Source organism: Oncorhynchus clarkii, chromosome 5, assembly GCF_045791955.1.
Source record: "Oncorhynchus clarkii lewisi isolate Uvic-CL-2024 chromosome 5, UVic_Ocla_1.0, whole genome shotgun sequence".
NCBI lineage: Eukaryota > Metazoa > Chordata > Actinopteri > Salmoniformes > Salmonidae > Oncorhynchus > Oncorhynchus clarkii.
In genome coordinates, this window is record NC_092151.1 from 22,345,907 (window position 1) to 22,362,492 (window position 16,586).

The 16,586-nt window shown below is 44.5% G+C and overlaps 1 protein-coding gene across 4 annotated transcripts in view; it reads left to right on the forward strand.

Annotated features, from left to right (window-relative positions):
* Positions 1–16,586, forward strand: part of LOC139408526 (AP-3 complex subunit beta-1-like) — an 89,543-nt gene that overhangs the window by 41,228 nt on the left and 31,729 nt on the right. For 3 of the 4 annotated variants that reach the window (XM_071152518.1, XM_071152515.1, XM_071152517.1), the window contains exons 8-20: positions 1,446–1,601; positions 2,291–2,388; positions 2,469–2,523; positions 5,304–5,375; positions 5,464–5,526; positions 5,703–5,835; positions 5,976–6,085; positions 6,287–6,463; positions 7,249–7,435; positions 8,222–8,352; positions 8,567–8,717; positions 8,835–9,006; positions 10,495–10,654. In XM_071152518.1, coding sequence (XP_071008619.1) covers positions 1,446–1,601; positions 2,291–2,388; positions 2,469–2,523; positions 5,304–5,375; positions 5,464–5,526; positions 5,703–5,835; positions 5,976–6,085; positions 6,287–6,463; positions 7,249–7,435; positions 8,222–8,352; positions 8,567–8,717; positions 8,835–9,006; positions 10,495–10,654 — 1,665 coding nt within the window. The remainder of the gene's footprint in view (positions 1–1,445; positions 1,602–2,290; positions 2,389–2,468; positions 2,524–5,303; positions 5,376–5,463; positions 5,527–5,702; positions 5,836–5,975; positions 6,086–6,286; positions 6,464–7,248; positions 7,436–8,221; positions 8,353–8,566; positions 8,718–8,834; positions 9,007–10,494; positions 10,655–16,586) is intronic. The other variant, XM_071152519.1, reaches the window with a different exon arrangement.

The following is a 16,586-nucleotide window of genomic DNA, read 5'->3' on the forward strand; positions in this document are numbered from 1 at the left end:
TTGGCTCCATCCATCTTCCCATCAATTTTAACCATCTTCCCTGTCCCTGCTGAAGAAAAGCAGGCCCAAACCATGATGCTGCCACCACCATGTTTGACAGTGGGGATGGTGTGTTCAGCTGTGTTGCTTTTACGCCAAACATACAACAACATTTTGCATTGTTTCCAAAAAGTTCAATTTTGGTTTCATCTGACCAGAGCACCTTCTTCCACATGTTTGGTGTGTCTCCCAGGTGTCTTGTGGCAAACTTTAAACGACACTTTTTATGGATATCTTTAAGAAATGGCTTTCTTCTTGCCACTCTTCCATAAAGGCCAGATTTGTGCAATATACGACTGATTGTTGTCCTATGGACAGAGTCTCCCACCTCAGCTGTAGATCTCTGCAGTTCATCCAGAGTGATCATGGGCCTCTTGGCTGCATCTCTGATCAGTCTTCTCCTTGTATGAGCTGAAAGTTTAGAGGGACGGCCAGGTCTTGGTAGATTTGCAGTGGTCTGATACTCCTTCCATTTCAATATTATCGCTTGCACAGTGCTCCTTGGGATGTTTAAAGCTTGGGAAATCTTTTTGCATCCAAATCCGGCTTTAAACTTCTTCACAACAGTATCTCGGACCTGCCTGGTGTGTTCCTTGTTCTTCATGATGCTCTCTGCGCTTTTAACGGACCTCTGAGACTATCACAGTGCAGGTGCATTTATACGGAGACTTGATTACACACATGTAGATTGTATTTATCATCATTAGTCATTTAGGTCAACATTGGATCATTCAGAGATCCTCACTGAACTTCTGGAGAGAGTTTGCTGCACTGAAAGTAAAGGGGCTGAATAATTTTGCACGCCCAATTTTTCAGTTTTTGATTTGTTAAAAAAGTTTGAAATATCCAATAAATGTCGTTCCACTTCATGATTGTGTCCCACTTGTTGTTGATTCTTCACAAAAAAATACAGTTTTATATCTTTATGTTTGAAGCCTGAAATGTGGCAAAAGGTCGCAAAGTTCAAGGGGGCCGAATACTTTCGCAAGGCACTGTATGTGTTGGTAATGTAAGTCTATATTCAGTTATTTTTCACCCAGCGTTGCAGTTATTGTGTGAACATGAGGATTTGAAAGGGAACCCCTACACACAACGTGTCCTCAGTAGCTGTTAATTGTTACAACTTTACCAAGGTTGAAAGGCAAAAAATGTGCAATTAGCACAGTAAAAAAACGAGTGATATTTTGTGAGCACAGTGTGCAAAGTTTCGTTACCTGTTGTACAGGTGTCCAGCTCATCTTCAAGCAACCTCCTAGATGTGTGTGTGCATCTGGCTTTGAATATGATGAGTTGACACCTGGTGGTGAAGATGTGGCTGATGTGCTATCAGATTGACCTTTATGGTGGTTGTGCGTGTGCTGTGAATAACAGAGTGAAATGAAATGTGTAATGTGTGTGTGTTTCAGGAAGGTGTGTTTGATGAGCACAATGAGAGGGCGTTCTATGAGTCTGATGAGGAAAAGACTAGAGATGAGACGGAGGCCAAGCCCTACATGATGGACCCTGACCACAGACTGCTGCTCAGGAACACCAAGCCTCTACTACAGAGCAGAAACACTGCCGTGAGTCAAACACCACACACACACACACACACACACACACGCACACACATAGAAATATACACATACATAAAAGTAAGTGGTGTGTCTGCTCTTCAACCTGCTGTGAGGGATATAGGCAGCCTTGATGAAGGCGTCTGAGTGTGTGGTTCAGTTCTCACTCCTTCCTCAATGCTGTCTCTGGAACCAAGGCTACGCCGTGCCACCACTGATTCTGCCGCTGCTACACAGGAACACACCCATCATGTAACACACACACACATTGTGAGCAGAGCTCCATCACCCAGGAGACTCAAGGTCTGTGTGGCAGTGTAAGAGCAGGAGGAAAAATGGTCCCAAATGAGTGTGTTGATTACAATGTGACATGTTATGTCCTTACCAGAGAAAACACACTGCGGCCCTCTATCTTACCGACACTTACCGTCACTTCTTCCAAATGTGACTCCTCAGTCCTTACTCCGGCTATCTGTTACCTTCTAAATGGCACGTCTCATTTTAAAACACATGGCACTTTACTTACTTCGCTGTTTGATATATGGAGCTTTAAAGTGCTTTGTGTCCTGAGTGAAGAGAGACTCATCCTAAATAAGAAGAGTGGGAACAGTATGACTGGAAAAACACTGTCTGTATTTGAGGTGTTGCTAAGCGGCCATGTTGGATGTGTCTGTTGTCTGTTGTCCTCGGTCTGTCAGGTGGTGATGTCTGTAGCCCAGCTGTACTGGCACCTGGCTCCTAAAAACGAGGTCAGCATCGTCACCAAATCTCTGGTCAGACTGCTCAGAAGCCACAGGTAATCTCTATCCATTTTTTCCCCAAAAAATGTTCCTGAGGATTTACGATGGCTTAATATTTCCTCTCTCTCCCTCTTAGAGAGGTGCAATACATTGTGTTACAGAACATTGCCACCATGTCCATCCAGAGAAAGGTAAGGACTAGGGATGCAAATCTTGTTCCATTTTGTTGCTGACAAACCAACCCCCATTAACCAGTTAGCAAACAGTTATATTTATTCCAAACAGTAAAATGACTTGACCAACAAAAAATACTATGCATGGAAGGAACAGCCATTTTTCATTAAGAGTTTAAAAAAACTTGTGACACTAGCAAGCCTGTCCTCTAATTATTGAACATGCAACTACTGTAGTGAAGTAGAGAATGGAATAGATAATTTTCAATATATGCAATTAGCAGGAAGACGGTGTTCTAAAAGACACCTGATGCAATCCATTTCATGTGACAGAGATTAACATCTCGGTTCGAAACTTAGAAAGAGAGCAAATGTAAATATGCAACAACTAGGCTGGGTTGTTAATATGACTAGGATTGTGCCTTTGGCTTCTGGACAACGAAGGAAAGTTGATATGAAAACCAGTAGGATAGGAGAGAAAGACTATGAAACTTTTTTGGTTGCCAGCTTAGCTGCTGTTGTTGGCTGCTTCATGCTGCTCCTCTCTCTCCCACTGCTGCCTGCAGCCTGCATCTGTGAGTTGCCTAGCAACGAGTCTCTGGCTTGCTTGCGGCTCAGCCGAGACAGCCATATCGGTTTAGTTATACAAATCTTTGGCCATACAGTTGACATGAGAAAGCTACTTTCTGACTCTATAAACCCACCTTACATTACAAATGTCTGCAAAATAATAATTCCGATTGACCCAGACACTGTTCCTGTTTTGACTGATGATTTTGTTAAATTCTGACAATTTAATTCCACAAAATGATGAAAATGAACCGACTGTTGAGGAGAGACTGGCTGCATCACTTATTTTCATAAGAAACATTGTGTTGAAAATCCCAAATGGTTTGCATAGTCAACTTACACACAGCTCTGACACACACACTTACCTAACCACACATGCCACCAGGGCTCTTTTCACAGTCCCAAAAATCCAGAACAAATTCAAGAAAGCATACAGTATTATATAGCTATTATTGCATGGAACTCCCTTCCATTTCATTTTTCTCAAATGAACAGCAAACATGGTTTAAAAAAACAGATAAAGCAACACCTCATGGCACAACGCCTCTCCCCTATTTGATCTAGATAGTTTGTATGTATTGACATGTAGCATACGTGTGCTAATTTTAAATTGATTCAATTCTGTCCTTGAGCTGTTCATGTCTATTAATGTTGTGTATTATGTCATGTTTTGTGTGGACCCCAGGATGAGTAGCTGCTGCTTTCGCAACAGCTAATGGGGATCCTAATAAATACCAAAATACCAAGCATGACTGGTCAAATGTATTTTCAGTGGCTAACTGACTAAAGGTTAACCATTAAAATCCCTAGTCAGGACAGACACCCTTACAGATGTTGATTTAGATAAATTCACTGAAAACATACGGTTACAGTGCGTTCGGAAAGAATTCCGATCCAGAATTTGTTATGTTACAGCCTTATTCTAGAATGGATTAAATAGTTTCCCCCCCCCCTCATATATCTTCAAACAATACCCCATAATGACAAAGGAAAAACTGTTTTTTTAGAAATGTATGAAATAAAAACTGAACTAACACATTTACATATGTATTCAGACCCTTTACTCAGTACTTTTTTGAAGCACCTTTGGCAGTGATTACAGCCTCTAGTCTTCTTGTGTATAACGCAACAAGCTTGGCACACCTGTATTTGGGGAGTTTCTTCCATTCTTCTCTGCAGATCCTCTCAAGCTCTGTCAGGTTGGATGGGGAGAGTCGCTGCACAGCTATTTTCAGGTCTCTCCAGAGATGTTCGATCAAGCCCGGGCTTTGGCTAGGCCTCTCAATAACATTCAGAGACTTGTGCCGAAGCCACTCCTGCGTTGTCTTGGCTGTATGCTTAGGGTTGTTGTCCTGTTGGAGGGTGAACCTTCACCCCAGTCTGAGGTCCTGAGTGCTCTGGAGCAGGTTTTCATCAATTATCTCTCTGTACTTTGCTCCGTTCATCTTTCCCACAATCCTGACTAGTCTCCCAGTCCCTGCTTCTGAAAAACATTCCCACAGCATAATGCTGCCACCACCATGCTTCACCGTAGCGATGGTGCCAGGTTTGTCAGAGTGACCATCGGGTTCTTGGTCACCTCCCTGACCAAGGCCTTTCTCCCCCGATTGCTCAGTTTGGCCAGGAGGCCAGCTCTAGGGAGAGTCTTGGTGGTACCAAACTTCTTCCATTTAGGAATGATGGAGGCCACTGTGTTTGTTTGGGACATTCAATGCTGCATACATTTTTTGGTACCCTTCCCCAGATCTGTACCTCAACACAATCCTGTCTCGGAGCTCTACGAACAATACCTTCGACTTCATGGCTTGGTTTTTGCTCTGACATGCACTGTCAACTGTGGGACTTTATATAGACAGGTGTGCCTTTCCAAATCATGTCCAATCTACTGAATTTAAAACAGGTGGAATCCAATCAAGTTCTAAAAACATCTCAAGGATGATCAAGGGAAACAGCATGCACCTGAGCTCAATTACTGTACTGTATATTAACAGTATTGCACTTTTCATGTAACCTACATATGGCCAGCTAATAGCCTAACCACCAATCAAGCAACATTATGGATTAAACGTTAAAATCCTGTTGCTGCAGGATTATTTTGATGTGACTATATAGGTCAAATTAAGATCCTACATCTGTAGTAGTAGGTCCTTTTAGTTGTAGTTTAGCGTGCATACATGTATTGGCACACTGTATGTTCTGAACTGTATGTTTTGGTGTTGTCTCACTAGGGCATGTTTGAACCTTACATGAAGAGTTTTTATGTGAGATCTACAGATGCCACTCACATCAAATCACTCAAGGTAAGCGCCCTCATGATGACCTAGTTAATGTAAAAGTAAACTGTGAGATGAGTTCAGGTGTGTGATCAGATCTGTCTCGACTCCCCAGCTGGAGATCTTGACCAGCCTGGCCAACGAAGCCAACATCTCCACTATCCTTAGAGAGTTCCAGGTAAGTTTTTCTCTCCTCGTTCTATTTTTTTCTCTTTCTTTTTCTTTCTTTCTCGCTCTCTTTTCCTTTCTTTTCCTTTCTTTCTCGCTCTCATTCAAACCCTTTACCCATCTCTGGCACATGTATTTATTGCCTTTTACAGTGAGTGGCTCCAACTTGTGCTTTGGTTTTTCCAGACCTATGTGAAGAGCCAGGACAAGCAGTTTGCTGCCGGTACCATCCAGGCCATAGGCAGGTGTGCCACCAACATCTCTGAGGTCACAGACACCTGCCTCAATGGACTGGTGCTGCTGCTCTCCAACAGAGACGGTATGGGGGAGGGATCCAGTCCATTGGTTTATTGATTGATCGACTGATTGGTTCTTTGTCCAGCGTCTTTCCAAAGTTTGATGTGTGTGAAATCCTCTTGTAGGTATTGTTTTAAATGTAACCGTATGAAGTCATTACAGAGACGGTGGTCGCGGAGAGTGTGGTGGTGATCAGGAAGCTGCTCCAGATCCAGCCCACCCAGCACAGTGATATCATCAAACACATGGCCCAACTCTTTGACAACATCACTGTACGTCTACCACTATTTGAACATTTGTGTGTATGTGTCCGAGTGTGTATTTCATGAGACTGAGCTTGTGTGAGTTGGAACATTTAATTGTGTGCACAATCTTAACATAGAGTAACCCGTGCCGAAGGTGCTGATGGCGCGGGCCAGCATCCTGTGGCTGATGGGAGAGTACAGTGAGGACTAACCCCTCTGTGTCTCCAGGTGCCGATGGCGCGGGCCAGCATCCTGTGGCTAATGGGAGAGTATTGTGAGAGGGTCCCTAAGATCGCCCCTGACGTCCTCCGCAAGATGGCCAAGAGCTTCACCTCCGAGGAGGACATCGTTAAGCTCCAGACTGTCAACCTGGCTGCCAAACTCTACCTCACCAACTCCAAACAGGTAAAACATACCTACATACCTAGTCTACGCTAAACTGTGCAGTAGCCTATAAGATGTTATTAAGCTGTTATTACCATGTCAATTCCGCTTATGATGACTTCCAGTTATTCTAGTTATTTGGCTACTTAGGCACTAGCTGCTAATATAGTTTCGCCAGTGTCTTTCCTAAGTATTCTGGTTTGGTTCAGCCTGCTGGGCCTAACAGAAGTCCTATACCATAACCTCAGAGCTAAATGCTTTGTTAAGAGCAGGCTTCAATGTAGCGCATTCTTCCATCTCCCTGCCTCCCCTCGTATGAGAACTGAAGGCCCATTCTATCAGATGGGAAGCAATATGGCTGCCAAGCTCGGATTATGACCACACTGCAGACGCTGCTGCTGCCGCCGCCGCCTCAAATGAGCACATTATTACACCGGTATCCCCTGGTAATGTTTCAGAGAGGGGGTGGAGAGAGAGGTGTAATGTTTCCGTTCAGGTAGTAACTCTTGTTTTTATTCCTCTCTAAATAATATATGTTAGTGTAAGGAAAGCACTTCCCGTCTCAGACCATAAACCCACCTGGTACAGGGAGAGGTTGTCACTCATACAGCTAGTGAGGAGCAGAGGGAACATTTAGTGTGATGCCCCAGAGCTGTGTGTTTTTTTGTGTGTGTGTTTTCTTCCCATCTCCTTGAATATCTTCCCATATCCCTCCATCTTTCCCCTGCTCTTTTTCCTGCCCTGTCCCCTATATCTTTCTCTCCCTTCCCTCCATCCCCCCACTCTCCCTCCTTTCTTCCATCCAGACTAAGCTGTTGACCCAGTACATTCTGAACCTGGGGAAATATGACCAGAACTATGACATCAGAGACCGCACGCGATTCATCCGCCAGCTCATTGTGCCCAATGACAAGAACGGAGCGCTCAGCAAGTACGCCCACCGCATTCTGCTGGCGCCCAAACCAGCACCTGTCCTCGAGTCTGCCTACAAAGGTACCTTTTAAATAGCGCACTAGATAGGAAATTGTATGGGTCTCTCTGAATGGCATTGGGGTCAGGGCTCTCTCTCTGACTCAAATGAGATGGATGAATTACCTGGCTAATACTAACCTTTCTGAGATGCAGAGAACACACACATACACACACACACTTGACTTTAATCCAGATAAGAGACAGAAGCAGCCTCCTAAACATTATTATTCTGCGGTGGTCTCTGCGTCTGCTAGATGTTTATGGAAAACGTTAACCGCTCCTGTCATTCTTAATATTCACACTTTAACGGCTCTTTTTTCTCTCCATCTTTTTAGTTAGAGAAAGCCTGTTTTGAAGGCAGACCTCCCCAGGCACTTTGACTGATTACACCTCCTATATTCACCATTAGGGGGGGAGAATCCTTTTAATCTGTTTGCCCGCTGCCGTGTATGTGCTCCTGTGGTCTCCTGGACCCTTTATTAAACAGAGTTGTGTATGTGTTTATACAGTGACATTTCAGAGTGTTTAAGGCCATTTACTCTCTGTCCTGCATATTGAGAGAGCACTGCTGTGACATTGAGACCCCTGCCTCTCAACCCTTCTCCCCCCTCCAATGTTAATCATTGTTTCCTTATTTTCTCTTGCTCTCTCCCTAACTCCAATGTTTCTCCTTTGACACGTTTTCTCCTCTCTTTCCCCATCCCTCTTTCTTTTCTTTCTCCTCCCTCTATCTTGCCCTCTCCCCATCGTTTTCTCTTCTCCTCTCCCCTGTGTCCCCCTCTACCTCTCTCTACCTCTCTCTGTCAGACCGCGATCGTTACCAGTTGGGAACCCTGTCCCACACCATCAACACCAAAGCCAGTGGCTACCTGGAGCTCTCTGATTGGCCCGCCGTGGCTCCTGACCAATCAGTGAGGAATGTGGAGGTAATTGAGCCGGTAAAGATCCATCATTCTATCTTTCCTTCTACTGCTCACCTCACCCCGGCCCCACACCAAGGGTGGTCATGGTCAACTCTGTCACCCAAACTACAAATCCATTTTTGCTACGTTTCAATATGTTTGCAGTTCTCCCAACTCTCCTCCCTTCTCTTACTTTACTTCCTCTACTGTACCTCACTTCCTCTGATGTCACTTCCTGTTCCGTTGCCAGGTGAAGGAGTGGGCTCCATCTCTAGGGAAGACTGGGAAATCCAAGCCTGCCAAGTCATCAGATGACAAGTTCTACTCTGACTCTGGAGAGGAGGAGGAGGAGAAGGGATCAGGGAGCAGTAGCAGTGAGGATGGTAGTAGTAGTAGTGAAGGTGTGTGTCCACATGTGTAACATAAAGTTCTCTTGTGAGTGTTTGCATTGCCAGTCCAATCCATTTTGTTTGTAAGACTGCACATCTTACAAAATGAACGTGTGTGTCCTGAGTCAGGCAGCGATGCAGAGAGCCATGTCCAGAAGAACAGCAGTCAGAGCAGTGAGGAGTCAGACAAGTCCTCCAGCCAATCAGAGAAGAGTTCCAGTGAATCTGACTCTGAAAAGAAGGAGAGGAAAACTAAGACCCCACTACAGAAGAAGACAGTCAAACCAACAGCCAAAGACAGGTACCACACTATCATGGAACATGCCCACTCCCCTGACTAGGTCCTTGGTTTGGAACCTATATGTATTGTTTGTCTATCATTTCTCTTCTTGCTGAATTTATCTATTGAGGTCTTACCTGTTTTATCGAAGGCTGAGCGTGATAATTAGGCAAGGTGTTTGTGTGTGTGTGTGTTTGTGTGTGTGTGTGTGTGTGTGTGTGTGTGTGTGTTCGCTCATACAACAGTGCAGCTGTCTGAAGTCATGGTCATAGTCAGCAACGTGATCAGTGCTTTGTGGCATCAATGTCATTCTCCATCTGTTTCTCTCTCTCTCTCTCTCTCTCACACACACATTCTCTCTGGTCATGTTGAAGACATACGATGACACCTACTGTACACACACGTTCAGAGCAGTTAGAATGTAGTTATTGTGAGCTCCATCAGCAGTGGTCCAGATTTACATGGCTGATAGATAATGACTGTGGATTGGTCATTTAGCTGCCTGGTGGTACCAATGAATGAGATCTGAGTCATTACTGCTGAATACACACACACGCACACGGTTACACACTGGCAAATTTTGTCCCTGACACGTTCTATTTCACTCACACCAGCTTTCTTTCTTTCTTTCGCACACACACACACCCTACCTGCTCGCGCTGTATGACAGGCCGGCAGCTGACCTTGTTCCCTCCATTAGAGTGTAATTAGAGCAGCTCACCCCAGTGATTTCACACACACACACACACACACACACACAATCTCTCTCTCTCGCAAACACACACACCGACACACACAGTAATTATCCCAGCTCACCCCAGTGCTTCCACAACAAACCCAGCATAATGCCCTCATTACAGCCCAGTCATTCCAGGCAGGGCTTAATCAGGCCCACTCTGATTTATATCGCTTTTTCCTGTTCGAAACAAATGAAATCTGTAGGCCAAATTAATACTGGCTTCTCATCATCGGCCAAGTTAAAAAGCCAGTTACCGTCACAATTCTCCTCGTTAATTTAACAGCTGAAAATCCCAGGCAGCCCCAGTAAACACTCATTATCAGGACAAATTGAAGAGAGAGGGAGATGGAGGGAGGGAGGAGGATAACTTTTTAGCCAAAGCGATATTAAATTAAGTGGGCGAACCAAAACAGATTGATCTAGGTTGTTCTGACAGAGTTTGAGTGTGAGCTCCAGCAGACTGCACTACGTGGTGCAGAATGGAAAGTGTTTGAATGTATAGATGCGTAACACTTTCCCCTTCGTATTGAAACTTAGTCATGTTTTGGTTATAGGAAACACGAGTTAATGTATTACAGTCTTCAGTTTAAGATATGTTAAAGGTGCCCTATTCCTTATATTTCCTCATGTGAAATCATCTTTAAACACTCCTTTATCAGTTACAGATTGAAAAGTGTTGGAATGTGATTTGGAGGTTGAACTCTTACAACCTTTTGTGTTCTCTCTCCTCAACGTGTGTTCGTTTATGTGTGTGCGTGTTCCTGTGTCAGTGATTCGGATGAGAATGGGAACATTGCTAAAGAAGTCAACAGTTCGTCTGCAGAAGAGAGCTCCTCTGATTCTGATTCAGAATCAGACTCTGACACCCACACAGACTCTGACTCAGGCACCGAACACAAGAAGGAGACCAAGTCTAAAGCCAAACCCAAGGTGAGACAACCACTTGCTAGGTGTGTCCGTTCTAGCATGCTTAACATCTAAGAGACAGCTAGCGTTAACTCTCGAGTGTTCCTTAATCTGCAGTTGATTGAATTGAGGCCGTGGTCTGACTCTGAACAGATGAAGGTCTGTTGACCTGTGTCCAATCTGAGCTGTTCTCCACACCGTAAATAAGAGAGTTTGAACCAACCCTCTGTTCATCATGGTACAACAGAATACAGTGTGTTAGTGAGTGTGAACAGTGTCTTTTGAAGAGCTACTGGAGGCAGAGAAATCACATTTTACACAGCGGGATATGATTTGGTCTGCTTATTTGTTTATTCTTGCTTTTTCTCTCACCTCATCCTTCCCTCCCTCTTTCTGATTCTCCCGCCCTCTTTCTGATTCTCCTGCCCTCTTTCTGATTCTCCCTCTTTCTGATTCTCCCTCTTTCTGATTCTCCCTCTTTCTGATTCTCCCTCCCTCTTTCTGATTCTCCCGCCCTCTTTCTGATTCCCTCTCTCTCTCTCTGATTCCCTCTCTCTCTGATTCCCTCTTTCTCTCTCTCTCTCTCTGATTCCCTTCTTGCCCCGATTCCCTTCGTCAGACTTCTGATGACGTCTGACGAGTTTACACTTGCAGGGCAAGGGAGGAAGGAATTATTTTTAAATGGACTGCCCTTGCCCGGAAGTACATCAAATCAAATGTATTTATACATCGTACATCAGCTGATATCTCAAAGTGCTGTACAGAAACCCAGCCTAAAACCCCAAACAGCAAGCAATGCAGGTGTAGAAGCACAGTGGCTAGGAAAAACTCCCTAGAAAGTCCAAAACCTAGGAAAAAACCTAGAGAGGAACCAGGCTATGAGGGGTGGCCAGTCCTCTTCTGGCTGTGCCGGGTGGAGATTATAACAGAACATGGCCAAGATGTTCAAATGTTCATAAATTACCAGCATGGTCAAAAAATTATAATAATCACAGGCAGAACAGTTGAAACTGGAGCAGCAGCACAGCCAGGTGGACTGGGGACAGCAAGGAGTCATCATGGCAGGTAGTCCTGAGGCATGGTCCTAGGGCTCAGGTCCTCCGAGAGAGAGAGAGAGAGAAAGAAAGAGAGAATTAGAGAGAGCATACTTAAATTCACACAGGACACCGGATAAGACAGGAGAAGTACTCCAGATATAACAAACTGACCCTAGCACCCCGACACAAACTACAGCAGCATAAATACTGGAGGCTGAGACAGGAGGGGTCAGGAGACACTGTGGCCCCATCCGATGATACCATCCGATGATACCCCCCTTACAGGGCCAAACAGGAAGGATATAACCCCACCCACTTTGCCAAAGCACAGCCCCCACACCACTAGAGGGATATTTTCAAACACCAACTTACCATCCTGAGACAAGGCTGAGTATAGCCCACAAAGAGCTCCACCACGGCACAACCCAGGGGGGGCGCCAACCCAGACAGGAAGATCACATCAGTGACTCAACCCACTCAAGTGACGCACCCGTCCTAGGGACGGCATAAAAGAGCACCAGTAAGCCAGTGACTCAGCCCCTGTAATAGGGTTAGAGGCAGAGAATCCCAGTGGAAAGAGGGGAACCGGCCAGGAAGAGACCGCAAGGGCGGTTCGTTGCTCCAGTGCCTTTCCGTTCACCTTCCCACTCCTGGGCCAGACTACACTAAATCATATGACCCACAGAAGAGTTGAGTCTTCAGTAAAGACTTAAAGGTTGAGACCGAGTTTGCGTCTCTCACATGGATAGGCAGACCATTCCATAAAAATGAAGCTCTATAGGAGAAAGCCCTGCCTCCAGCTGTTTGCTTAGAAATTCTAGGGACAATTAGGAGGCCCGCGTCTTGTGACCGTAGCGTACGTGTAGGTATGTACGGCCGGACCAAATCGGAAAGATAGGTAGGCGCAAGCCCATGTAATGCTTTGTAGGTTAGCAGTAAAACCTTGAAATCAGCCCTTGCCTTGACAGGAAGCCAATGTAGGGAGGCTAGCACTGGAGTAATATGATACATTTTTTTATTTAGCACTAACTGAAGTTTATTTAGTGCTTTATCCGGGTAGCCGGAAAGTAGAGCATTGCAGTAGTCTAACCTAGAAGTAACAAAAGCATGGGTACATTTTTCTGCATCATTTTTGGACAGAAAGTATCTGACTTTTGCAATGTTACGTAGATGGAAAAAAGCTGCCCTTGAAACAGTCTTGATATGTTCGTCAAAAGAGAGATCAGGGTCCAGAGTAACGCCGCGGTCCTTTACAGTTTTATTTGAGACGACTGTACAACCATTAAGATTAATTGTCAGATTCAACAGAAGATCTCTTTGTTTCTTGGGACCTAGAACAAGCATCTCTGTTTTGTCCGAGTTTAAAAGTAGAACGTTTGCAGCCATCCACTTCCTTATGTCTGAAACACAGGCTTCTAGCTAGGGCAATTTTGGGGCTTCACCATGTTTCATTGAAATGTACAGCTGTGTGTCATCCGCATAGCAGTGAAAGTTAACATTATGTTTTTGAATGACATCCCCAAGAGGTAAAATATATAGTGAAAACAATAGTGGTCCTAAAACGGAACCTTGAGGAACACCGAAATTTACAGTTGATTTGTCAGAGGACAAACCATTCACAGAGACAAACTGATATCTTTCAGACAGATAAGATCTAAACCAGGCCAGAACTTGTCCGTGTAGACCAATTTGGGTTTCCAATCTCTCCAAAAGAATGTGGTGATCGATGGTATCAAAAGCAGCACTAAGGTCTAGGAGCACGAGGACAGATGCAAAGCCTCGGTCTGATGCCATTAAAAGGTAATGTGCCACCTTCACAAGTGCAGTCTCAGTGCTATGAAGGGGTCTAAAACCAGACTGAAGCATTTTGTATACACTGTTTGTCTTCAAGAAGGCAGTGAGTTGCTGTGCAACAGCCTTTTCTACAATTTTTGAGAGGAATGGAAGATTTGATATAGGCCGATAGTTTTTTATATTTTCTGGGTCAAGGTTTGGCTTTTTCAAGAGAGGCTTTATTACTGCCACTTTTAGTGAGTTTGGTACACAACCGGTGGATAGAGAGCCATTTATTATGTTCAACATAGGAGGGCCAAGCACAGGAAGCAGCTCTTTCAGCAGTTTAGTTGGAATAGGGTCCAGTATGCAGCTTGAAGGTTTAGAGGCCATGATTATTTTCATCATTGTGTCAAGAGATATAGTACTAAAACACTTGAGTGTCTCTCTTGATCCTAGGTCCTGGCAGAGTTGTGCAGACTCAGGACAACTGAGCTTTGAAGGAATACGCAGATTTAAAGAGGAGTCCATAATTTGCTTTCTAATAATCATGATCTTTTCCTCAAAGAAGTTCATGAATTTATTACTGCTGAAGTGAAAGCCATCCTCTCTTGAGGAATGCTGTTTTTAGTTAGCTTTGCGACAGTATCATAAAGGAATTTCGGATTGTTCTTATTTTCCTCAATTAAGTTGGAAAAATAGGATGATCGAGCAGCAGTGAGGGCTATTCGATACTGCACGGTACTGTCTTTCCAAGCTAGTCAGAAGACTTCCAGTTTGGTGTGGCGCCATTTCCGTTCCAATTTTCTGGAAGCTTGCTTCAGAGCTCGGGTATTTTCTGTATACCAGGGAGCTTGTTTCTTATGAGAATTGGTTTTAGGGGTGCAACTGCATCTAGGGCGCAAGGTTAAATTGAGTTCCTCAGTTAGGTGGTTAACTGATTTTTGTAGACAGAGGGAGGCTGGAAGGACATCAAGGAATCTTTGTGTTGTCTGTGAATTTATAGCACGACTTTTGATGTTTCTTGGTTGGGGTCTGAGCAGAATATTTGTTGCAATTGCAAACGTAATAAAATGGTGGTCCGATAGTCCAGGATTATGAGGAAAAACATTAAGATCCACAACATTTATTCCATGGGACAAAACTAGGTCCCGAGTATGACTGTGACAGTGAGTAGGTCCAGAGACATGTTGGACAAAACCCACTGAGTCGATGATGGCTCCGAAAGCCTTTTGGAGTGGGTATGTGGACTTTTCCATGTGAATATTAAAGACATCAAAAATGTGAATATTATCTGCTATAACTACAAGGTCCGATATGAATTCCGGGAACTCGATGAGGAACGCTGTATATGGCCCAGGAGGCCTGTAAACAGTAGCTATAAAAAGTGATTGAGTAGGCTGCATAGATTTCATGACTAGAAGCTCAAAGGACGAAAATAGCATTTAAAAAAAAATAAAAAATGTAAATTGAAATTTGCTATCATAAATGTTAGTAACACCTCCGCCTTTGCGGGATGCATGGGGGATATGGTCACTAGTGTAGCCAGGAGGTGAGGCCTCAGTTAACATAGTAAATTCATCAGGATTAAGCCATGTTTCAGTCAGGCCAATCACATCAAGATTATGATCAGTGATTAGTTCATTGACTATAATTGCCTTTGAAGTAAGGGATCTCACGATCTATCACGATCTCTTTCAATAATGACAGGAATGGAGGTCTTTATCTTAGTGAGATTGCTAAGGCGAACACCGCCATGTTTAGTTTTGCCCAACCTAGGTCGAGGCACAGACACGGTCTCAATGGGGATAGCTGAGCTGACTACACTGACTGTGCTAGTGGCAGACTCCACTATGCTGGCAGGCTGGCTAACAGACCTGCACCCTATTTCATTGTGGAGCTAGAGGAGTTAGAGCCCTGTCTATGTTGGTAGATAAGATGAGAGCACCCCTCCAGCTAGGATGGAGTCCGTCACTCCTCAGCAGGTCAAGCTTGGTCCTGTTTGTGGGTGAGTCCCAGAAAGAGGGTGAATTATCTTCAAATTCTATATTTTGGGAGGGGCAGAAAACAGTTTTCAACCAGCGATTGAGTTGTGAGACTCTGTTGTAGAGCTCATCACTCCCCCTAACTGGGAGGGGGCCAGAGACAATTACTCGATGCCGACACATCTTTCTAGCTGATTTACACGCTGAACCTATGTTGCGCTTGGTGACCTCTGACTGTTTCATCCTAACATCGTTGGTGCCGATGTGGATAACAATATCTCTACACTCGCCAGTTTTAGCTTTAACCAGCACCATCTTCAGATTAGCCTTAACGTCGGTAGCCCTGCCCCCTGGTAAACAGTGTATGATCGCTGGATGATTCGTTTTAAGTCTAATACTGCGGGTAATGGAGTTGCCAATGACTAGGGTTTTCAATTTGTCAGACAGAGCTAATGGAGGGAAGCTTCGGCGTCTCAGACCCCGTAACGGGAGGAGTAGAGACAAGAGAAGGCTCGGCCTCTGACTACGACTCTGACTCGTTGCTTAATGGGGACAACCGGTTGAGAGTTTCTGTCGGCTGAATGAGCGATACCGGTTGAGCATTCCTACAGCATTTCCTTCCAGAAACCGTGAGAAAGTTGTCCGGCTGCGGGGACTGTGCGAGGGAATTTATACTAACGTTACTATCTGTACTTTCTGGTGGCACAGACGCTGTTTCATCCTTTCCTACACTGAAATAACCCTTGCCTAACGATTGCGTGTGAAGCTGGGCTTGTAGCACAGCTATCCTCGCCGTAAGGCGATCGTTCTCCTGTATATTATGAGTACAGCGACTGCAATTAGAAGGCATCATGTTAATGTTACTACTTAGCTTCGGCTGTTGGGCGTCCTGATGAACCACGTCCAGATAAAGCGTCCGGAGAGGAAAAGTTGAATGAAAAAAAGTTGAGTGAGGAAAAAACAGAAAATATAAACGGTAATTAAGGAGTAAAAACCGTAAAGTTGGCAGGTAGCAAAGTAAGGTTGGCAACAAAACGCACAGCAACACGTAAACAAGTCTGCAAGTTGTGACCGTCTTTGAATTGTTGAATTCAAAGGGCTATCCTCCCGCGATGATTGTGTTTTTAGCCACCGGTAGCTTGTGGGTGCTTTATATGCGCT